Genomic DNA, 25613 nt, shown 5'->3' on the forward strand with positions numbered 1-25613 from the left:
GATACATTTAAGTTTGTGGGTGTAACATGAAAAAATGTTGAAAAGTGGTATGAATACTTTTTCAAAACTCTGTATCTGCAGCAGATAAAACTGTCATTTTATCAAAAATGCAGCTCAGTAAGTTATAGTTTTCAGGAATCAGGTTCTTGGCCCCTACATTCTGCTGCTCTCAAACAGGGTAGGAAAAACCAGGTGACAGATTCCCTTGAAGAAGTAATGAATGTGAGTTCCCATTTATTGATAATACAGACATGTTACCTCTGGTATCTCCCCATCCTGTTACCCAGCAAAAATGACCTGGGCGTAGAGTCATTTCTCTCTTAGGAAGGCAAGCGTACTGTATGAAGTGGGTGGTTAGTATGTCTCCTACAGGCTTGACCAATGCAATATCATAGTCCAGCTCATTCAGATGGGGGTAGCGGAAGCGTTCATGCCTGTATATGCGCTTCACATTGTACATTTTTTCCGTAGGTTCTGTATGGTTGAGGTTATGCTTCCCAAGGACGATCCTCCAGTTAGCGGCATCTTCTGCCTTCCCCCTTTGTAATAAACAAAGGGCAATCAGATGAGTAACATGCATCATGATAAATATTGTTTTTACAAGTTATCTTCTCCAACTACTTGCTAACAGCTACCTTTCTAAATGATTAAGGAAATCAAAATTACAATTGTTTTTTTCTTGTTTATTCAGTGGCGGATACAGATGGAAGGGGGTCCTTGTGCAAGAACAGTGTATGGGCCCCTATTTGGTCTGTTACAGGACCTGTTGGCTGATTTGGAGGTGAATGTGGGCCAACCATTGCACCAATGATTTGTCCACCCTTATGTTTATTTACCCAGTGTAATAGCCTGCTTTCTTTTGTATTGACTCATATCATAACTCCATTTGTATATATTTGGAGCATGAATTTGGGCTTTGGAGGGGGCAACACCTTGGAGTGTGTTAGCCCCAGAATGATATACTATAGTCCCGTTATTTCCCCAGAGCGCTCTGCTGTTTGTATTCTGGCTCCTACATTATGGAATAAACCCAACGACTCTTGGGGTAATCATGTGGAAGGATGAGGAGATGGCGCTTTTCTCATAATGCAAGCAACTGTCCAGGATCCAATGCAAAAAATATTGCAAGTTTATTACTACTGGACTGTGTATCTGAATGAGCCTTGCATAAATACATGTGCTTGTTGTAGGGACAGACGCAGGCAGCAGAGGACCCCAGTGCCGGAATAGTACGTGGGCACTTTGAAGTCCAATAATGTGTCTATGGCAAAACTGACCCGTAGAAGCGCAAGCACAGCGCGAAACGGCCGTCGTCTCCGTTCCCCCCTTCTCACAAGAGCTTCGGCTCCGTCGTTCCAGGCCATGAATTTTAGCTGGATGTGTTGTTAATAAAAGTTTTTGCATTTCAAGAAGACCGGTGAGTGCCCTCATCTTCTTTTTTATATTTGGATTACACAGCTGGCTTTTTTTCCTGTCTTTGAGGAGCACCCGAGGTCAGAAATGTCATGGCTGTTGTAACCACTGCCAAGCACCTAGTTTGAGGTAGCAGTCTGGTCATAATCTTCGTACTAGAGACTGTGCCGCCCTGCCTGTTTCATTTTGTTGAAAGACGTAAATGGTTTTGTGTGTGTGTGTGTGTGTGTGTGTGTGTGTACGGGGAGGAGAGGCAAGGGCAATGATGGGCTGACAGGGAGAGTGCAATAATTGGGATGGAGGGGGAGGAGGAATGATGGATGTGATGGAATGGGCAATGATGGAGGTGGAATGGGCAATGATGGGGTGGGGGGAGGAAATGATGGAGGTATTGGAATGGGCAATGATGAGGGTGGGGGAGGCAATGATGGAGGTGGAAATTGGAATGGGCAATGATGGTGGTGGGGGGAGAATGCAATGATGATGGGGAGGAGGAAATCATGGAGGTAGTGGAAAGGGCAATAATGAAGAGGGGAAGAAATGATGGAGGTGGTAGAATGGACAAGGATGGTGGTGGTGGAAAGCACACTGATGATATTGGAGGGGAAGAAAATGATGGAGGTGGTGGAATGGGCAAGTATGGTGATGGCGGCGGAAAGGACAATGATGATGGTGGTGGAAAGGGCAATGATAGGGATGGTGGGGGAAGACAAAATGATGGATATGGTGGAAAAGGCAAAGGAGGAAATGATGGAGGTGGTGGAATGGGAAATTATGGGGTGGTGGGGGAGAAAGCAATGATAGTGGTGGTGGAGAAGGCAAAGATGGAGGTGGTGAAGAGAGCAATGATGGGGTGGGGTAGAGAAAAATAATGGGCATATATGAGGAAACAGTACAGGAGAATGGGGGGCATATCTGAGGAAACAGTATGGGGATGGTGCAGACAGTATGAGGAGCGAACGGGGAAATGTATGTGGACAGAGTATGAGTAGCAATGTGAAAAATGTATGTGAGCAGAGTACGGGGAGTGAGGGTGATGGGATGTGTGCAGACACAGTATGGGGAGTCAGGTGAGCAGGCAGTCTAGAAAGTGAGGGGGTAAATATATGAGGAGACAGTATGTGGGAGAAAAGTGAGTGGGCACAGAATAGAAACTGAGTAGTGGGGGCGTAGCATGGGGGGAAAGTGTAAGGGCACAGCCAGGAGGGGACAGTGTACCAAGGAGGGGGAGTGTGATGAGAGAGTACAGTATAAATACTAGGCCCTATAGAGGGGGACACAGTATGAGAGGACAGTGTGAAGAGAGGGGCGGTATGGAAAGGATAGGTCAGTGTGAAGAGCATGTACCATAAGAGGGACAGTGTGGGGGTCATATTTTGTGCAGACAATATAGTGAGGGTCAATTTTTATTCAGGAGCATTATAATGACACTTGTATCTTTACGGGCATCATGTGGAGATTTTCTGCAAAAGAGCGGAGAAGATGGAAGTCTGCAGAGACGAGCAGTGGATGAGAAAACTCATCATGGGGTCTGGACAAGATGAAGAAAAGGAGAATGACTCCATCCAGAGACGACGTCATCTATAAGGTACCTGGATGTAAATGTTATTTGTGATACTGACTAATTCTCATGATTTCATTTATGTCAGGAGCATTAAAGGGGATGTCTGTTGTGAATTCTGTGGCTGAATTCACTCCTGTGGTCACAAGTGGTACTGCAGCTTCTGAGTTTCCTTCCTCAGGTGTTCTGGTGAGCTCATTGGCTGCTTCGTTACTTAACTCCACCTGATGCTGCTATCCTTGCTCCTAGTCAATGTTCCAGTGTTGGATCTGAGCTTCTCCTGATTGTTCCTGTTACCTGCTGCTCTGTATAGCTAAGTGCTTTTTTGCTATTTTGTTGTTTTTTTTTCTGTCCAGCTTGTCTTTTGTTTTGCTGGAAGCTCTGAGACGCAAAGGGTGTACCGCCGTGCCGTTAGTCCGGCACGGTGGGTCTTTTTGCCCCCTTTGCGTGGTTTTTGCTTTAGGGTTTTTTGTAGACTGCAAAGTTCGCTTTACTGTCCTCGCTCTGTCTAAGATTATCGGGCCCCACTTTGCTGAATCTATTTCATCCCTATGTTTTGTCTTTTCATCTTACTCACAGTCATTATATGTGGGGGGCTGCCTTTTCCTTTGGGGTATTTCTCTGGGGGCAAGTCAGGCCTATTTTTCTATCTTCAGGCTAGCTAGTTTCTTAGGCTGTGCCGAGTTGCCTAGGTAGTTGTTAGGCGCAATCCACAGCCACTTTTAGTTGTGTTTAGGATAGGATCAGGTGTGCAGTCTGCAGAGTTTCCACGTCTCAGAGCTCGTTCTTTTGTTTTTGGGTATTTGTCAGATCACTGTGTGCGCTCTGATCGCTAGGCACAATGTGTCTCTGGATTGCCTTCATAACACCTTTCATTTGCAGACATAACAGTACTAGGAGCCAACTAATGATTCTCAATAGAGGGAAAGAAAAAGTTCTGACATCATTTTTTTTTTCTGCTCTGTGTTCACTTTTTTTTTTTTTTCCCCTAGACATTTGGGTGTTTCTGGACACAGGTGTGGACATGGATTTTCAGGGTCTGTGCTCTTCAATGGATAATCTCGTTATAAATGTACAAAAGATTCAAGATACTATAGATCAGAAATCTATGCTAGAACCAAGAATTCCTATTCCTGATTTGTTTTTTGGAGATAGAACGAAGTTTCTAAGTTTCAAAAATAATTGTAAGCTATTTCTGGCCTTGAAACCTCATTCTTCTGGTAATCCTAGTCAACAGGTTTTGATTATTATTTCTTTTTTGCGCGGTGACCCTCAAGACTGGGCATTTTCTCTTGCGCCAGGAGACCCTGCATTGAGTAGTCTCGATGCGTTTTTCCTGGCGCTCGGATTGCTGTACGATGAGCCTAATTCGGTGGATCAGGCTGAGAAAAATTTGCTGGCTTTGTGCCAGGGTCAGGATGATATAGAAGTATATTGTCAGAAATTTAGGAAATGGTCAGTACTCACTCAGTGGAATGAATCTGCGCTGGCAGCTTTGTTCAGAAAGGGTCTCTCTGAGGCTCTTAAGGATGTCATGGTGGGATTTCCTATGCCTGCTGGTTTGAATGAGTCTTTGTCTTTAGCCATTCAGATCGGTCGACGCTTGCGCGAGCGTAAATCTGTGCACCATTTGGCGGTATTGCCTGAGGTTAAACCTGAGCCTATGCAGTGCGATAGGACTATGACCAGAGTTGAACGGCAGGAATACAGACGTCTGAATGGGCTATGTTTCTACTGTGGTGATTCCACTCATGCTATTTCTGATTGTCCTAAGCGCACTAAGCGGTCCGCTAGGTCTGCCGTCATTGGTACTATACAGTCCAAATTCCTTCTGTCCATTACCTTGATATGCTCTTTGTCGTCGTTTTCTGTCATGGCGTTTGTGGATTCAGGCGCTGCCCTGAATCTGATGGATTTGGATTATGCTAAACGTTGTGGGTTTTTCTTGGAGCCTTTGCGGTGTCCTATTCCATTAAGAGGAATTGATGCTACACCTTTGGCCAAGATTAAACCTCAGTACTGGGCCCAGCTGACCATGTGCATGGCTCCTGCGCATCAGGAGGATATTCGCTTTTTGGTGTTGCATAATCTGCATGATGTGGTCGTGTTGGGGTTGCCATGGCTACAAACCCATAATCAGTATTGGATTGGAATTCCATGTCGGTATCCAGCTGGGGTTGTCAGGGGGTACATGGTGATGTTCCATTTTTGTCGATTTCGTCATCCACCCCTTCTGAGGTCCCAGAGTTCTTGTCTGATTATCAGGATGTATTTGAAGAGCCCAAGTCCGATGCCCTACCTCCGCATAGGGACTGTGATTGTGCTATCAATTTGATTCCTGGTAGTAAATTCCCTAAAGGTCGATTATTTAATTTATCCGTGCCCGAACACACCGCTATGCGCAGTTATGTGAAGGAATCCCTAGAGAAGGGACATATTCGCCCATCGTCATCACCACTGGGAGCAGGGTTCTTCTTTGTAGCCAAGAAGGATGGTTCGCTGAGACCGTGTATTGATTACCGCCTTCTTAATAAGATCACTGTTAAATTTCAGTATCCCTTGCCATTGTTATCTGACTTGTTTGCTCGGATTAAGGGGGCTAGTTGGTTCACTAAGATTGATCTTCGTGGTGCGTATAATCTGGTGAGAATCAGGCAAGGAGATGAATGGAAAACTGCATTCAATACGCCCGAGGGTCATTTTGAGTATCTAGTGATGCCGTTCGGACTTGCCAATGCTCCATCAGTGTTTCAATCCTTTATGCATGACATCTTCCGTGAGTACCTGGATAAATTCCTGATTGTTTACTTGGATGACATTTTGATCTTCTCAGATGATTGGGAGTCTCATGTGAAGCAGGTCAGAATGGTTTTTCAGGTCCTGCGTGCTAACTCTTTGTTTGTGAAGGGATCAAAGTGTCTCTTCGGTGTGCAGAAAGTTTCATTTTTGGGGTTCATCTTTACCCCTTCTACTATCGAGATGGATCCAGTTAAGGTCCAAGCCATCCAGGATTGGATTCAGCTGACATCTCTGAAAAGTCTGCAAAAGTTCCTGGGCTTTGCTAATTTTTATCGTCGCTTCATCTGTAATTTTTCTAGCATTGCCAAACCATTGACCGATTTGACCAAGAAGGGTGCTGATTTGGTTAATTGGTCTTCTGCTGCTGTGGAAGCTTTTCAGGAGTTGAAGCGTCGTTTTTGTTCTGCCCCTGTGTTGTGTCAGCCAGATGTTTCTCTTCCGTTCCAGGTCGAGGTTGATGCTTCTGAGATTGGAGCAGGGGCGGTTTTGTCACAGAGAGGTTCTGATTGCTCAGTGATGAAACCATGTGCTTTCTTTTCCAGGAAGTTTTTGCCCGCTGAGCGTAATTATGATGTGGGCAACCGAGAGTTGCTGGCCATGAAGTGGGCATTCGAGGAGTGGCGTCATTGGCTTGAAGGAGCTAAGCATCGCGTGGTGGTATTGACTGATCATAAGAACTTGACTTATCTCGAGTCTGCCAAGCGCTTGAATCCTAGACAGGCCCGTTGGTCGTTATTTTTTGCCCGCTTCGACTTTGTGATTTCGTACCTTCCGGGCTCTAAAAATGTGAAGGCGGATGCTCTGTCTAGGAGTTTTGTGCCAGACTCTCCGGGTTTATCTGAGCCAGCGGGTATCCTCAAGGAAGGAGTCATTGTGTCTGCCATCTCCCCTGATTTGCGGCAGGTGCTGCAAAAATTTCAGGCGAATAAACCTGATCGTTGTCCAGCGGAGAAACTGTTCGTCCCTGATAGGTGGACTAATAAACTTATCTCTGAACTTCATTGTTCGGTGTTGGCTGGTCATCCTGGAATCTTTGGTACCAGAGAGTTAGTGGCTAGATCCTTCTGGTGGCCATCTCTGTCACGGGATGTACGTACTTTTGTGCAGTCCTGTGGGATTTGTGCTAGGGCTAAGCCCTCCTGTTCTCGTGCCAGTGGGTTGCTTTTGCCCTTGCCGGTCCCAAAGAGGCCTTGGACACATATTTCGATGGATTTCATTTCTGACCTTCCTGTTTCTCAAAAGATGTCAGTCATTTGGGTGGTCTGTGATCGCTTTTCTAAAATGGTCCATCTGGTGCCCTTGGCTAAATTGCCTTCCTCCTCTGATTTGGTACCTTTGTTCTTTCAGCATGTAGTTCGGTTGCATGGCATTCCTGAGAATATTGTTTCTGACAGAGGTTCCCAGTTTGTTTCAAGGTTCTGGCGAGCCTTTTGTGGTAGGATGGGCATTGACCTATCCTTTTCCTCGGCTTTCCATCCTCAGACTAATGGCCAGACCGAACGAACCAATCAGACCTTGGAAACATATCTGAGATGTTTTGTTTCTGCAGATCAGGATGATTGGGTGTCCTTTTTGCCGTTGGCTGGGTTCGCCCTTAATAATCGGGCCAGCTCAGCTACCTTGGTTTCTCCATTTTTTTGCAATTCTGGGTTCCATCCTCGTTTCTCTTCAGGACAGGTTGAGTCTTCGGACTGTCCTGGTGTGGATTCTGTGGTGGACAGGTTGCAGCAGATCTGGACTCAGGTAGTGGACAATTTGACCTTGTCCCAGGAGAAGGCTCAACTTTTTGCTAATCGCAGACGCCGTGTGGGTCCCCGACTTCGTGTTGGGGATCTGGTTTGGTTATCTTCTCGTCATATTCCTATGAAGGTTTCCTCTCCTAAATTTAAACCTCGTTTTATTGGTCCGTATAGGATTTCTGAAATTCTCAATCCTGTGTCTTTTCGTCTGACCCTCCCAGACTCCTTTTCCATACATAATGTATTCCAAAGGTCGTTGTTGCGGAGATACGTGGCACCTATGGTTCCATCTGTTGAGCCTCCTGCCCCGGTTTTGGTGGAGGGGGAATTGGAGTATATTGTGGAGAAGATTTTGGATTCTCGTGTTTCTAGACGGAAACTCCAGTATCTGGTTAAATGGAAGGGTTATGCTCAGGAAGATAATTCCTGGGTTTTTGCCTCTGATGTTCATGCTCCCGATCTTGTTCGTGCCTTTCATGCGGCTCATCCTGGTAGGCCTGGGGGATTTGGTGAGGGTTCGGTGACCCCTCCTCAAGGGGGGGGTACTGTTGTGAATTCTGTGGCTGAATTCACTCCTGTGGTCACAAGTGGTACTGCAGCTTCTGAGTTTCCTTCCTCAGGTGTTCTGGTGAGCTCATTGGCTGCTTCGTTACTTAACTCCACCTGATGCTGCTATCCTTGCTCCTAGTCAATGTTCCAGTGTTGGATCTGAGCTTCTCCTGATTGTTCCTGTTACCTGCTGCTCTGTATAGCTAAGTGCTTTTTTGCTATTTTGTTGTTTTTTTTTCTGTCCAGCTTGTCTTTTGTTTTGCTGGAAGCTCTGAGACGCAAAGGGTGTACCGCCGTGCCGTTAGTCCGGCACGGTGGGTCTTTTTGCCCCCTTTGCGTGGTTTTTGCTTTAGGGTTTTTTGTAGACTGCAAAGTTCGCTTTACTGTCCTCGCTCTGTCTAAGATTATCGGGCCCCACTTTGCTGAATCTATTTCATCCCTACGTTTTGTCTTTTCATCTTACTCACAGTCATTATATGTGGGGGGCTGCCTTTTCCTTTGGGGTATTTCTCTGGGGGCAAGTCAGGCCTATTTTTCTATCTTCAGGCTAGCTAGTTTCTTAGGCTGTGCCGAGTTGCCTAGGTAGTTGTTAGGCGCAATCCACAGCCACTTTTAGTTGTGTTTAGGATAGGATCAGGTGTGGAGTCTGCAGAGTTTCCACGTCTCAGAGCTCGTTCTTTTGTTTTTGGGTATTTGTCAGATCACTGTGTGCGCTCTGATCGCTAGGCACACTGTGTCTCTGGATTGCCTTCATAACACCTTTCATTTGCAGACATAACAGATGTCCAGGTTTGTAATGAGTCTGCAGTCATTCTTTGTGACTGCAGACTTCTGAGTTCTCACAGTGCGCCCTGCACGCTGTCAGGATTCTCTCGTGCTGGCGATTTACATTAATGCGGACACGTGCTGACTAGATACTGTATGTGTGACCTCAGTTAATGAACATGAACTGAGAGAGTCTAGGCGGAATGTGGTCAGAGGTATACAAATCACATACTTGTGCTGACATGACTGTCCACCGGCAAGGGAGAATCCTAAAAGTGTGCAGTCAATTAGTTGTGAGAATTCAGAAGCTGCAATGTCAGGATTCAGCTCTTCAGGTTCCAGTAGTCGTCACATGGACACTTCACTCATATGCGATTTTCATACTTATGGTCCTGTGACAATGAGCTTCTCTTCTGCTTCTCTCAGTTTTTCACTGAATATTGAGAGCATTAGGGAGAGCGGCTCGTGGGTACATGACTAAGTGTGCAAATCGCATATGTCCTGGGGGGGGCGCCAAAATGTATTCTTGCCCCGGGTGCCAGAAACCCTAGATACGCCTCTGTATTCAAAACATTTAACCTACTGATGTCTCAATTAATTTTACTTTTATTGGTATCTATTTCTATTTTTGAAATTTATCAGTAGCTGCTGCATTTCCCACCCTAGGCTTTTACTCGAGTCAATAAGTTTTCCCAGTTTTTTGTGGCAAAATTAGGTACCTCAGCTTATACTTGGGTCGGCTTATACTCGAGTATATATGGTACTTACAACCTCCTTGTGATATTTCAGTATTTTTTTTTTTAATAAATTTGCAAAAATTACTACATTTCTGTTTTTTTCAGTCAAGATGGGGTGCAGAGTGTACATTAATGAGAAAAAATGAACTTTTTAAATTTACCAAATGGGTGCAATAAAACAAAGAGTGAAAAATTTAAAGGGGTATGAATACTTTCCGTACCCACTGTATACAAAACCAAATTTCAACTGATTACCTACATTTATAACGGCCCCCATACACATTAGGTAAAAGTTTTTTTAACAGTTGACTTCAACAGCTAGCCACCTAATGTGTAGGTCGGCCTCCTGACTCTTCCCCAAAATCATTTCATAGGCTGAGCGTTTTGATTAGCAGAAGGATAATCCGCTGCCTGAGGATTCTACTAGTAGCTCACTTGTAGAGAACACAGGAGTGCTATAAATGGGGAACATTCATCTGAATGGGGGAAATTTTGAGATCTAATAATCTAACATGCATGCTTCAGACTTACTTCTGAAAACAGTGGGCCGCAGTGAGTACCCAATTTTTGTGAATGAGCGTCCCACCGCAGACATGAACATGCTTCTTATTTCCTCTAGCCTGAACCTTTGAAAGAAAGGCACAATTCATTAGGCATTCAGTAAAATTACTATAGCATGTTCAGCTTTCTTCTCCTTGCAGGTCACACACTTAAAATGGTTTGCTCAGAAATGTAAAAAGCTGTTAAGATATTTAAAAATGAAATTAGTAAAACTTACTAAATTAGCTTTAAGAATGAAACCTGGACTCATGGTCCAAATTCAGACCCCATCTAGAAGTCCAATTAGCTTCACTCTTGCTGTCCTTCAGATGTGTCAGTGACTTGTATGAAGGAGGCTGGTTATCAGGTGCAGTTCATTAGCAAGTCAGCACCCTTTATCCTTCAGCTGTGATGGGATAAGGGGGCTGGATTGGCTAATGAGCTAAGCCTGACAATCAGACCATTACAGCCTCAGAGGAAGTGAGTAGAAATCATTGCACCCACTTTAGAACTACAGAAAGTTTGAGCCTTTCGGACTGCGAGAAGAGGTTTACACCATTATAATTGGACATACTGTGTTTCCTAATTATATACACCAAATAATCTACCTGAGGTACACAACTAGGCTAAAATGAAGAGATGAGGGCCCCCCAGAAGAAGCTCAGGGCATAACGTGCATCGGGGTAAGGGGGAACGGCTCATTTACCCACCATCACTCTTCCTACACTGTCTCTCCAGAGTTCAGGTATTATAAGCCTTCACAATGTTTCACTGCGTCTATGCATTATGCCTTTTATATATATGAAGTTGTATGTATGTACATAGTATAATTTATTCATGGATGTTATTAGCACCCTATCCCTGGAGTTATAGTTTGCATAGTTATGTTCCAGCTCTCATTGTACCACTGCAATAGATATAATTCATCTACCTCATTGCTGTAGTGTGCTTATCAATATCTCTATCTTATTTGATACCTGCTTTGTGAATTAATTTACCTTATTGGTTGGGTAGATGTTGGAGTTCTCCCTACTGGGTATTTTGTGTATTATGGACCTAGCCTTTCTTAAAGTTTTTAATTTTATGTAATATTTCAATGAACTATTATGTCTTACCTATGGATCTCTTTGTTTCAGCCTAGTTGTGTACCTCAAGTAGGCCATTTGTTGTTTTATGGTTATTAAAGTGCCATACTTTAATTATTTGGACACCCTTTGACTTATAATTATATACACCGTCTATTAATGTACTTCCACTCAGTCTACTTATTGGGTTGCACCCTCTGAACTCTATATAGCTAATCCATTGACCAGAATCATTTTCTTAAAAAAATGTCTTTAAGGGTTTGGCCAATACTATTATTGCAAAGGCTCTGAAAAGTCAATTAACATTGCTATAAAGTGATTAGATTGGCATCACCTTGTTTCCTCTGCTTCCTGTTCCCCTGATTGGATTTCCCATAATACACTGCTACTCCTTCCATGATCACCATTCTCTCTAGCTCTCGATCTCGCTCCTGTACCTCTCAGCTTCCTCTTGCTCTACCTGTTACTTCTCCCCGTCCACTGCATTAAAATGCACATGAACTGGTCGTAGTCTTCCAAAGTATCAATCAAGATGGCAATTAGAAGATTGGTCTACTGCTCCCAGTAGAGCACATGATCAGAGCTAATGATATGTCATAAATAGCTGTTTTGATCATGTGTGATTGGCCAACAGATTACCTCTTCACCTACATGCTCAGTAGAGTCTCAAGAATGAACTTCCCAACCAGCCCACTGCTGGTGATACTCCGCTCCGCTGACTTTCCATACATTCCCCTTACAGGAAGTCGGTGAAATACAGCAGTGCATGTGACGTCAGCAGAAGCAGAGAAAATGCCTAGAATGCACATCAAATGACTCCCTTCTAAAATAGCATAATGGGTAAATAAAGTACATTGCAAAGTTGTTTAAAATTACAGGTAGTTTTAATTAGCAATAAGTTCATCATGAGTTTTTGACAAAACTCTTTAAAATTAGATACAGAAAGAATAAAAAATGACGTTCATAGATATAAAACCTATTGGAATTTTGAGGTTGTCCAATAATCTGGTTGTCTTTTGCAGTAAGCTTATACGATATACAGTAGATGTCTACAGATTTATAGGAAATTAAAAATTTACCTGCAATGAAACCTGCCATGGCCAGGAGAACGGGCGTACTTCATTCCCAGACACAATCCTTCCTGCGGTGTTTTGTTGGAAAAATGCAACTCCACAGTCTGCTGGCCAATCTAAAAAAATGAAGAAGGTACTTGTGAAATTTGTGAAACTTTACTTTCCCTCTTCTATGTGTTCCCATGTAAAACAACAAGTGTGTACATTAGATTCTATAAGAAGCGATGCTTATTTTGGGGAATATGTGACTGTGGTATTTGTATATTTTCCTTTCTTACAACAGATATACAATATTGCTTATAGATCGATGTTGTGTAGCAGGGGTTAATTGGCTATATAAGCTATGTAAAAACATAGAACTGCAATGTAAATTGGTGTGCATGCAGCATGTAAGTGCATGTTCACACTGGCCACTAAACAGACAAAATTCAAGAGAAAAACGAAATGAGCAAATACCCTGCCGTAAATAAATAAATGGCAATAGTGCATGAAAATAATATAAGGTGCTTAGTTAACATACCGTATATACTCGAGTATAAGCCGACCCGAGTATAAGCCGACCCCCCTAATTTTGCCACAAAAAACTGGGAAAACTTATTGACTCGAGTATAAGCCTAGGGTGGAAATGCAGCATTTACCGGTGAATTTCAAAAATAAAAATAGATCATTATTTCCCCATAGCTGTGCCATATAGTGCTCTGCACCGTTCATTATTTCCCCGTAGCTGTGCCATATAGTGCTCTGCACCGTTCACATTGCCCCATAGCTGTGTCATATAGTGCTCTGCACCGTTCATTATTTCCCCATATCTGTGCCATATAGTGCTCTGCACCGTTCATATTTCCCCATATCTGCTCTGCACTGTTCATTTTTGTCCCATAGCTGTGCCCCATACAGTGCTCTGCACTATTCATATTTCCCCATATCTGCTCTGCACCGTTCATTTTTGTCCCATAGCTGTGCCCCATACAGTGCTCTGCACCATTCATATTTCCCCATATCTGCTCTGCACCGTTCATTTTTGTCCCATAGCTGTGCCCCATACAGTGCTCTGCACCGTTCATATTTCCCCATATCTGCTCTGCACCGTTCATATTGCCCCATATATGCTCTGCACCGTTCATATTGCCCCATAGATGCTCCACATAAATCTGTGCCGCTGCTGCTGCTGCAATTAAAAAAAAAAAAGCCATACTCACCTCGCTGCTTGCAGCTCCCAGCGCCGGTCCCAGCGTCTCTCCGCTCTGACTGATCAGGCAGAGGGCGCCGCGCACACTATATGCGTCATCGCGCCCTCTGACCTGCACAGTCAGAGCGCAGAGACGCCGGGAAGATGGAGCGACGCCGGGGAGATGGAGCGGCGCCCGGCGCCTGGAACGTGGACAGGTGAATATGACATACTTACCTAGTCCCAGCGATCCTAGCGCTCCCCGCCTGTCCCACGGTCTTCTGTGCTGCAGCCTCTTCCTCTATCAGCGGTCACCGGGACCGCTGATTAGAGAAATGAATAGGAGGCTCCACCCCTATGGGAGGTGGAGCCGCCTATTCATTTCTCTAATCAGCGGTCCCACGTGACCGCTGAAGAGGGGAAGAGGCTGCAGCACAGAAGACCGTGGGATGGCAGGGGGAGCGCCAGGATCGCTGGGACTAGGTAAGTATACCTCAGCGCCCTCTCCCCCTCACCCGCCGACCCCACCGCTACCGTGACTCGAGTATAAGCCGAGAGGGGCACTTTCAGCCCAAAAATTTGGGCTGAAAATCTCGGCTTATACTTGAGTATATACGGTACTTTTGATTAAATGAAAGTAAAAGCCATCCCATCACGTCACGGTGACCCTATTACGGACAGTCCTAACCTCTAGTATTAAAACCTTACCATGTGTCTAATTGTTACAGAACCCCCAGCACCAAGAATATGTTATGCAGTATATATTATGTATAATAGGTTCCATGTGAAATGCATCAGTCCACAGGCTGCGCCCCTGGGCAGAGGGGACACAATATTCCCCTTTTGTCCTCCCCCACCTTTGTAATTCCCACAGTAAATATCAGCAGGCTCCGGCCCCCTGCGGCTATTGTAATGTATGTTTGGCCTGCTTTTTCTATTGGCCTGCCCTGTGTATCTGTGTTATATATTCTGTGTGCTGTAAATAAAGTGTGTTCTTTTAGACTGGAAATACGTGGAGTAGCAGTCAGCTTTTATATGCTCTCACGTAATCAAGGAATTCCAGCCAGCGTCCTTCATTCAGAATCCAGCAAAAAAAAGAGTGGACCTCCTGAAACACGGGGTGGTACTGAAAGAGGTACCCCAGCTTGGTAAACCCCATTACACTAATGACGTAGTGTGAATATAATGGCTGAGAAGGACCGAGGCCCTGACTCATGGACACCCAGCAATTGGTGGAGCTTTTAAACATAATGTCCAGCTCAAACGAAAGGGAGGCCACACCACTATCTGCACAGGGTGCAGAGACAAACAGAAAGCAGAAACAATGAACTGGAATGTAAACAGACAAAAACCAAGAAAAAAACAAAATGAGCAAACACCCTGCAGTAAATAAATAAACAGCAACAGTTCATGGAAGTAATATAAGATTTTGTGTAGAAAGGGTCAATCGGCTATATAAGCTACAGTTGTGCTCAAAAGTTTACATAGCCTGGCAGAATTTTTGCTTTCTTGGCCTTTATTCAGAGAATAAGAATGATAACTCCAAAACTTTTTCTCCACTCATAGTTAGTGGTTGGTGAAGCCATTTATTGTGTTTTCTCTTTTTTTATTATTATTATTATTATTATTATACATTTTTATAGCGCCATTTATTCCATGGCGCTTTACATGTGAATACGGGGCAAATATAGACAAATACATTAAACATGAGCAGATAACAAGGCACACGAGTACATAAGGAGGGAGGACCCTGCCCGCGAGGGCTCACAGTCTGCAGGGGGTGGGTGAGGATACACTAGGAGAGGGAAGAGCTGGCTGTACGGCTGTTCAGTAGGTTGAGGATCACTGCAGGCTGTAGGCTTGTCGGAAGAGATGAGTTTTTAAATCATAATGACAACCCAAAACATCCAAATGACCCTGATCAAAAGTTCACATACCCTAATGATTTTGGCCTGATAACATGCACAGAACTTGACACAAATGGGTTTGAATGGCTACTAAAGGTAACATCCTCATCTGTGACCTGTGACAAATGCCAGGAAAATTGTTTGGGATGCAAAAAAGCCCCACAAATAATATCAGCTGAAATGCTGGACTCTCTGAAAACTAGCAGTGTGGCTGTTTCTAGATGCACAATAAGGAGGCACTTGAAGAAAAATAGCTTCACCCAATCACTAACCATGAGTGGAGAAAAAGATTTGGTGTTATCATTATCAAAGGCCAGGAAAGCAAAAATTCTGCCGGGGTATGTAAACTTTTGAGCACAATTGTATATGTGGGCAAAACTTTATAGATCTTTCTGTGGCGGAGGAGGTACTTGTCTATAAATTGTATTTCTAGGGAGATGGCTAATTTTCAAGTTGACTTAGAATCCTTCTATATTATTTCAAAACACTCTTTTTCGGTGATTACTTTGTATCTCCATTCATACTGCACCCACACACAAATGATACACCATTTGAAAGGTAAACTTGCCCCTTTCAGCAAGCAAATAGCCAAACAAACCACACATCCACGATGTCATCACAAAATACATTTTAAACATTAATTTTCATAAAACTGCAGTAAGGAAAAATGACCTGCAGGTGGCACCACACTACCCCAAAGCACAATACCACAAGGCTGAAACAAATCCTAACATTTGCCTTGGGGGCTTCCCAGCTTGCCGAACTCTTTGCCCAACCCCTGTTTAAGGCTACTTTCACACTAGCGTCATACACTGCACGTCGCTATGCGTCGTTTAGTAGAAAAAACGCATCCTGCAAAAGTGCTTGCAGGATGCGTTTTTTCTCCATTGACTAACATTAGCGTCGCATTGCGATGCTTTGCCACACGTCGCAACCGTCGTGCGACGGTTGCGCCGTGTTGTGGCGGACCGTCAGTAGCAAAAAACGTTACATGTATTGTTGCATTCTGTGTAAGCCGGGGTGTGGCCTCCCTGTTTCTGAGCTAGAGACTATATAAGGCTTCCCCAGTCTGGTGTTTCACTGGTTGGGCCCAGTCCTTTATGTCTGCCCTTATTCACACTGAGGTCAACATTGACACATGGTAAGGTTTTAATATTAGACAGTGTAGGACTGTCCTGATCAGAGTTACCGTGACGAGGTGGGATGGCTTTTGTGCTATTTTTTGATCAAAAAACAGTATTGCTAAAAACTCTGTATTATTTAAATGCACTTTTGCTTTTTTACTTAGTTACATCAGGGTTTTCGCATACTTTTTTCTCTTGTGGGTTTTAATGTTTTGTGGCTAATATGAACATGCGTTTAACCTCTGCATGTGTACCAACTCAAAATAGCTCAATTTTTGTGTTTTTTCTTCTTCTCTGTATTGTTGCATTCTGTGCAAGCCGGGGTGTGGCCTCCCTGTTTCTGAGCTAGAGACTGTATAAGGCTTCCCCAGTCTGGTGTTTCACTGGTTGGGCCCAGTCCTTTATGTCTGCCCTTATTCACACTGAGATCAACATTGACACATGGTAAGGTTTTCATATTAGACAGTGTAGGACTGTCCCGATCAGAGTTACCGTGACGAGGTGGGATTGCTTTTGTGCTATTTTTTTATCAAAGAACTGTATTACTAAAAACTCTGTATTATTTAAATGCACTTTTGCTTTTTTACTTAGTTACATCAGGGTTTTCACTTACTTTTTTTCTCTTGTAGGTTTTAATGTAACGTTTTTTGCAGCGTTGTGTCCGCCATTTCCGACCGCACATGAGTGGCCGGAACTCCGCCCCCACCTCCCCGCAACTCACAATGGGGCAGCAGATGCGCTGGAAAAATGCATCCGCTGCCCCCGTTGTGCAGCGCATTCACTGCTAACGTCGGTACGTCGGCCCGACGCACTGCGACGGGCCGAGTATGACGCTAGTGTGAAAGTAACCTAAGACTTCAGAAAGACTTCAGCTTTAAAACTGAAGATATAAATGAATGCAGCCTGAAAGGGACCAGACAGGTTCTGAACCATCATATTTCCGTATTATTGGACAGTCATTGAAAAGTCTATCTTCGGCCGGTTTCACACGTCAGTGGCTCCGGTACGTGAGGTGACAGTTTCCTCACGTACCGGAGCCACTGGCACACATAGACACATTGAAATCAATGCATCTGTGCAGATGTCATTGATTTTTTGCGGACCGTGTCTCTGTGTGCCAAACACGGAGACATGTCAGTGACTACCTCTTGAAGCTCATCAAGAGGATGCCAAGAGTGTGCAAAGCAGTCATCAAAGCAAAATGTGGCTACTTTGAAGAACCTAGAATATAAAAACATATTTTCAGTTGTTTCACACTGTTTTGTTAAGTATATAATTCCACATGTGTTAATTCATAGTTTTGATGCCTTTAGTGTGAATGTACAATTTTCATAGTCATGAAAATACAGAAAAATCTTTAAATGAGAAGGTGTGTCCAAACTTTTGGTCTGTACTGTATATATACATATATGTCAGTGAGACACGTACCTCTTTGTGTTCTTCATCTCATTAAATACATTTACATTTGATCAGCTTGATTTTCCTGAAATTGCCTGCGCCCCCAACAACTAGTCTTTTTTTAATTTAACTTTTTATGTTTTACTGATATTAATTGAAATACAGATTGAAAAAGTGCTGCTGGGTGCACAGTAGTATTATTTATCTGTTTAGATCTATTAAAGGATGCTTATAAAAATGCAAGCATGGATTTGCATAATGGTAGCCATCTGCATAACTAGAATATCTTTTCATATGTCTTTTTAAGACATACAGTGACTTGCAAAAGTATTCACCCACCTTCCCCTTTGCTTTTTACCTATTTTGTTACATTACAATCTGTGTTTACATTTTTTTGTGTGATCCAATTTCTGTGTGGTACATCAGCACTAACTAGTTTAAGGTGGTGAAGTGAAGTGAGAAAAATGTAGGCCTAAATTAAATTTACAGGATGAAATGTTGAAAAATTGGCATGTGCATATGTATTCACCTCTTTTGCTATTAAGACCCTAAAAATTTGAGGTGCAAACAATTACATTCATAACTCAGATGCTTAGTTAAAGGAAGCTTACATCTGGGCAATCTAAGTGTCACTTGGTCTGTCAGTATAAACACACCTTTTCTGAAAGGCCACAGAGGCTGCAACACCATTAAGCAAGAGGCACCACTGACCAAACAACACCATGAATACCAAGGAGATCCAAATCCAAATGGAAAGATGGTACCATAAAAAATTTGCTAAGAGAGGGCCACCCACCAAAACTCTCATCCCAGGCAAGAAGGGCATTAAACAGAGGCAGCACAGAGACCAAAGGTAACCCTGAAGGAACCGCAGTGTTACGCCCACAGGGTGTGACAAGGTAAAGTGGACTCACTAGACCACTGATGGTGCAGTGGCGGCTGTATGCCCGATACTCAAAAGACAGGAGAGTAGATCTTATAAACCAAAAGATATTTATTAACAAAAAGGAAACAGGTGTCAGAGGGAGAGAACCTCTGGATCACAGCACTGTACCACTTAGTGGAGCACCGGGCAAGGTGTACCCCTATACAGGGATTTCCCCGTCACAACACCAGGTGGCCTGAATGCTACGAATCCAGGACCAGAGGACGACCCATACTGACAAACTAGCAACACAGTAGAATACTTGAGCCAGCTGGTGGGGACAATCCCAGAAGCTCCATGAAATCCAGCAAGGTAGTTTCCACTGGTAGCAGGGTCTGGAGGATTCCGTGAGGAGAGGCAAGACAACCTGGAGTGAGAACCGGAGAGACCAGAGAAGTCCAGAATGGGATTCACCAGAAGAGGACTCTGTGAAAATAGAGATATAAGTAAAGTGCAGAGCACAGCAGAGCGTGGCCTGAAGCTGCGGCAACAATCCAAAGAATGAACACATAGCCCAGGCACCTCCCTAAAGGGGAGGGTGATTTTTATGCACAGAGCATCATAACACAGACTGCCCTAATAGCGAACAGGTGTCCTGCTGTTTCAAGTATGTGCAGGAAGCGGGGCGCGGCTCCTAAGAGCATTTCCAGGAGACCTGCCAAGAGGATGCAGGTTCTTAGCAGAGAAAGAAGCCGCAGATTGTCTGGAGCCACGGACAGGGTGAGTAAGGCTGTGTGATAGGTGCCGGTCTCCCTGCACAGCGGAGACCGAACCTGCGGCTGAGGGCATGACAGTACCCCCCGCCTTACGCCCCCCCTTCTTCAAACCTGTCAGGAACCTTCTAAGAAGAACTGGAGCACTAATGTTCTCCACAGGCTCCCAGGATCTCTCCTCAGGACCGTATCCCTTCCAGTCAACCAGAAAGAGGGACCTGCCCCCTCTTTTCTTCATGGCCAGGATGTCCTTCACTTCATAAACGTCCTCGGAACCGACAGGAGGAGGAAAATTACCAGGATCCTGGGTGAAGCGGCTGAGGACAACTGGTTTCAGCAGGGATACATGGAAGGAGTTATGGATCCGTAAGGAGGCAGGCAATTTCAAACGATAGCACACATCGTTGATTCGGTGGAGTACTTCAAAAGGACCGATGAAACGAGGAGCCAGCTTATAAGAAGGGACTTTAAGTCGGATGTGCCTGGAAGACAGCCATACCTTATCTCCGGGATGGAAAGGTGGAGGATCCAGACGTCTCTTATCCGCATGTTCCTTGGTTCGAACAGATGCCTGCTCCAGTGAGGTCCTCGTCTCGGTCCAGACTTTTGTGAAGTCCTTGGCCAGGGACTCAGCTGCTGGATTGCTGGAAGCAAGAGGCAGTGGAGTCGGGATCTTAGGATGCTGTCCATAAACAATAAAAAATGGGGAGTTAGAGGAGGACTCACCGACATGATTATTGTAGGAAAACTCAGCCCATGGCAGCAGGTCGGCCCAGTCGCTGTGGTGACCATTCACGAAGTGTCGCAGATAGTTGGTGAGGACTTGATTCACTCTCTCCACTTGGCCATTAGATTGTGGGTGATAGGCCGAGGAGAAGTCCAGAGTGACATCCAACAGTTTACAGAGGGACCGCCAGAATCGGGAAATGAATTGGACTCCTCTGTCGGAAACAATGTGGAGTGGAAGTCCGTGAAGCCGAAGGACATGCTGAATGAAGAGCTTTGCGAGTTTAGGAGTGGAAGGAAGACCAGACAGTGGAGTGAAATGTCCCATCTTGGAGAACCGGTCTACAACAACCCAGATTACTGTACAACTGGATGATGCTGGCAGATCTGTGATGAAATCCATGGCAATGTGTTGCCAGGGAGCAGACGGAATCGGGAGAGGGAGGAGGTGACCGGCTGGCAGTTTCTTGGGTGTTTTATTACGAGCACAGGAGGAACAGGCTGCAACAAAGTTCAGAACATCTTGGCGCAAAGTGGACCACCAGTAGTGTCGAGAAATTAATTGTAATGTCTTCTTTTGACCAACGTGTCCGGCAAGCTTAGAAGAATGACCCCAGTGTAAAACTCGCTTCTTGTCTCTTTCAGTTACAAGGGTCTTACTGGGAGGGAGTTGCGACAGCCTGACAGGAGCCACCGTGATCATCTTGGACGGTTCAATGATATGCTGAAGCTCCTCTTCAAGGTCGTCAGACAAGAAGGACCTGGAAAGCGCATCGGCTTTGATATTCTTCTCTGCAGGATGGAAATGGAGAGAGAAATTGAACCGAGCAAAGAACAATGACCAACGAGCCTGGCGAGGATTGAGTCTTTGAGCAGACTGAAGATAGGACAGATTCTTATGATCAGTGTAAATGATGACTGGATGAACTGCGCCTTCAAGCAGATATCGCCATTCCTCTAAGGCTAGCTTAATTGCTAGTAACTCTCTATCACCAATTGAGTAGTTACGTTCACAGGGTGTAAATGCCTTGGAGAAGAAACCACAGGTCACCATCTTACCAGTAGGCAGTTTTTGTGTGAGGACTGCTCCGGATCCGGATGACGAAGCGTCCACTTCAAGGAAAAACTGTTTGTTGATCATAGGCCGATGAAGAGCTGGTGCGGTTGAGAAGGCTTGTTTGAGGGAGGCGAAAGCTGATTCGGCCTCAGGAGTCCAATCCTTTGGTTTGCCTCCTTTACAAGTCAGGGCAGTGAGTGGTCTTACCAGAGAGGAGAATTGTGGAATGAATTGCCGATAGTAGTTGGCGAATCCTAGGAACCGCTGAATAGCCTTGATTCCCTCAGGTTTTGGCCACTTTAACACGGCAGAAACCTTCTCTGGATCCATCTCGAGACCTGTATCAGAAATAATATAGCCAAGAAAGGGTAAAGACCTCCGTTAAAACAGACATTTCTCAAACTTCGCGTAGAGACGATTCTCCCTCAATCTTTGAAGAACGAGACGAACATTCCTCCTGTGAGTTGGTAAGTTGGGAGAAAACACCAGGATGTCATCCAGATACACCACCACACAAACATAGAGCAGGTCACGAAATACATAATTGACAAACTCCTGAAAAACGGCGGGAGCATTGCTTAACCCGAAAGGCATGAATAGATATTCGTAATGACCATCTCGCGTGTTGAAGGCGGTTTTCCACTCATCCCCAGATCGTATCCTGACGAGGTTGTAAGCCCCACGGAGATTCAACTTGATGAAAATCCTGGAACCTCGAAGCCGATCAAAGAGCTCAGGAATTAAGGGAAGTGGGTATCTGTTCTTTACCGTTATTAGGTTGAGACCACGGTAGTCGATGCATGGGCGAAGAGACCCATCTTTCTTCTTGACGAAGAAGAACCCAGCTCCAGCTGGGGAGGAGGACTTCTGGATAAACCCTCGAGCCAAATTCTCCTTGATGTAATCGGACATGGCTTGAGTCTCAGTAGGAGAAAGAGGGTAGATCCTACCTCGAGACGGAGTAGATCCAGGGATAAGATCGATGGGGCAATCGTAAGGCCTGTGCGGTGGAAGTGTCTCGGCTTCCCTCTTGTTGAATACATCTGCGAAGGACCAGTAGGCAGACGGTAGCCCGGGTAAAGCTGCCGGAGGCCGTGGGGTAGAACCAGGCCGTACTGGTATGAGGCAGTGTTCGTGACAAGACTGACCCCATCGAAGGACATCTCCAGACCGCCAATCCAGAACGGGTTCGTGGAGGCGCAGCCACGGAAGACCTAGAAGGAATGGTGGAGAAAGATTCGGTAACACATAGAAGGTAATCTTTTCCCTGTGTAGTGCTCCGATTTGAAGCTCCACCTCTTCGGTGATACCGATAATGGCATCTTTCAGGGGTCTACCATCTACGGAGATGATGCGCCAGGACCGCTGCAGTGGAACAATTGGAATCCCGAACTGCCTGGCCACAGCTTGCTGGATGAAATTTCCACCAGATCCAGAATCCAGATATGCCGTCTCGGAGAACCGCACCTTCCCGAAGATTACCTGTATGGATATGGTTAGCGGGAGAGAAGAGTCATTCTCACCTAGGGAGGTCTCCCTTACCTGTCCTAGGCGGAAGAGTTCTTCTGACCTCTCAGTTCCACTGCATTGACCGGAAGTGGAGCGTCCACCATAACGATATGGATTCCTAGTGGGAATTTCCTCCTGCTGATTCCTCTTCACCCTCACGCGGTCAAGCTCCATGGGCACATCCTTCAAGACCGGAGCAGGACACGGAAACCGAGGTTTCAGTGAAGAAGACGCTGGATGAGGAAATTGCTTCTCGAGAAGCCTCTCTCTGGAGCGCTGCTGAAGACGCATGTCAATCCGAATGGTGAGGGATATGAGATCATCCAGGGTCTCGGGTAGGTCCCTGCCTGCCAATTCGTCCTTGACTCTTCCAGACAACCCTCGCCGGAAGACTCCGACCAGGGGCTCATTGGTCCACTGGAGCTCCGAAGCCAAGGTACGGAAACGGATGGCATACTGACCGACAGAGAGAGAGCCCTGTTGCAAATCAAAGAGAGACTCCATGGCAGATGTGACACGACCAGGCTCATCAAATATCTTGCGGAACGTGTCCAAGAATACCTGCAGATCAGACACAATGGGATCATTCCGCTCCATTAGGGGGTTGAACCAAGCTAAAGCCTCTCCCTCCAGATGAGAGGCAAGGAAAGCCACCTTGGCCATGTCTGTCTGAAAATGCTGAGGCAAAAAACGAAAATGCAGCAAGCATAGGTTAAGAAATCCTCTGCACAACTTGGGGTCACCATAGTAACGAGGAGGCTTGCAGAGACGAGGAGGACAGTCTCTCATGGTGGGCTCAAGCGTAGGATGCTGTACCTTAGTTAACAGGTCATCCACAGAGGTTATGTAGTCCAACAAGCGGGCCTGCGTCTCATGTTGGCGATTGAATTCCAGACGGAGCTCTGCTAGCTGGGTCACGTTGGTGGACTCGGTAGCCTGTAGAGTAGATAAGCGGGTATCCAGAGTTTGCATGAAGGAAACTAGCTGATCCTGGCTTTGACAAAGCGCAGCTAGCTCTCTCTGGACTGAGAATCGGGTATCAGCGGAGTCCATGGCCTGGGCTAACTGTTACGCCCACAGGGTGTGACAAGGTAAAGTGGACTCACTAGACCACTGATGGTGCAGTGGCGGCTGTATGCCCGATACTCAAAAGACAGGAGAGTAGATCTTATAAACCAAAGGATATTTATTAACAAAAAGGAAACAGGTGTCAGAGGGAGAGAACCTCTGGATCACAGCACTGTACCATGTAGTGGAGCACCGGGCAAGGTGTACCCCTATACAGGGATTCCCCCGTCACAACACCAGGTGGCCTGAATGCTACGAATCCAGGACCAGAGGACGACCCATACTGACAAACTAGCAACACAGTAGAATACTTGAGCCAGCTGGTGGGGACAATCCCAGAAGCTCCATGAAATCCAGCAAGGTAGTTTCCACTGGTAGCAGGGTCTGGAGGATTCCGTGAGGAGAGGCAAGACAACCTGGAGTGAGAACCGGAGAGACCAGAGAAGTCCAGAATGGGATTCACCAGAAGAGGACTCTGTGAAAATAGAGATATAAGTAAAGTGCAGAGCACAGCAGAGCGTGGCCTGAAGCTGCGGCAACAATCCAAAGAATGAACACATAGCCCAGGCACCTCCCTAAAGGGGAGGGTGCTTTTTATGCACAGAGCATCATAACACAGACCGCCCTAATAGCGAACAGGTGTCCTGCTGTTTCAAGTATGTGCAGGAAGCGGGGCGCGGCTCCTAAGAGCATTTCCAGGAGACCTGCCAAGAGGATGCAGGTTCTTAGCAGAGAAAGAAGCCGCAGATCGTCTGGAGCCACGGACAGGGTGAGTAAGGCTGTGTGATAGGTGCCGGTCTCCCTGCACAGCGGAGACCGAACCTGCGGCTGAGGGCATGACACGCAGAGTTCACAAGCAGTGACTGGGATATCTGTCCATACAACCAAAATAAGCCGTACACGCCATAGAGGTGGCCTTTATGGAAAAGTGTGTAGAAAAAAAGCCTTTACTTACACACAAAAATTGTAAAGCTCATTTTAAGCTTGCCAAAAGACATGTGGGAGATTCCCCAAATATATGGAGGAAGGTGTTGTGGTCAGATGAGACCAAAATTTAACTTTTTGGCAACCAAGGTTGTCTGGCACTAAACCAACACATCTCATCACTCCAAGAACGCTATCCCCGTGAAACATGGTGGTGGCGGCAGCAGCAGCTTGTTGTGGGGATGTTTTGCGGCAGCAGGGACAGATAAAATGGTCTGCGTCGAGAGGAAGATGGATGGTGCGACATACAAGGGTATTTTTGAGCGATTTGAGACTGGGACAGAGGTTCACCTTCCAAAAAGACAATGACCCAAAGCATACTACTAAAGCAACACTCAAGTGGTTTAAGAGGAAATCTGTAAATGTTTTGGAGTGGCATAGTCAAAGCCCAGATCTTAATACAATTGAGAATCTGTGATCAGACATAAAGATTGCTGTTCTCCAGTGGAAACCATCTAACTTGAAGGAGCTGGAGCAGTTTTGCTTTGAGGAATGGGCAGAAATCCCAGTGGCAAGATGTGGAAAGCTCATAGAGACTTATCCAAAGCGAGGTGCAGCTGTAATTGCCAAGAAAGGAGACTCTATAAAGTACTGATTTTAGGGAAGCGAGTAGTTGTGCACACTGTTTTCATTCCTTTTGTCCTATTTGTTGTTAGCTTCTGTAGGATGCTAGCAGGTGCGTAGGATGAAGTGACACACAGGAGGCAGAGCAAGGGTTAACAGGTATTTTATGTAAAACAATGGTAGGTCAAGCAGGGGGGTATTATTATAAA

The 25613-nt window shown here is 45.3% G+C and overlaps 1 protein-coding gene across 1 annotated transcript in view; it reads right to left on the bottom strand.

The window, feature by feature from the left end:
* Positions 1-25613, bottom strand: part of LOC138665563 (elastase-1-like) — a 170298-nt gene that overhangs the window by 100569 nt on the left and 44116 nt on the right. Inside the window, exons 2-4 of the mRNA XM_069753161.1 lie at positions 12268-12377; positions 10095-10189; positions 259-539 (exon numbers count right to left, since the gene is read on the bottom strand). Of these exons, the coding sequence (XP_069609262.1) occupies positions 259-539; positions 10095-10189; positions 12268-12377 (486 nt within the window). The remainder of the gene's footprint in view (positions 1-258; positions 540-10094; positions 10190-12267; positions 12378-25613) is intronic.

This window comes from Ranitomeya imitator, chromosome 2 (genome assembly GCF_032444005.1).
Source record: "Ranitomeya imitator isolate aRanImi1 chromosome 2, aRanImi1.pri, whole genome shotgun sequence".
NCBI lineage: Eukaryota > Metazoa > Chordata > Amphibia > Anura > Dendrobatidae > Ranitomeya > Ranitomeya imitator.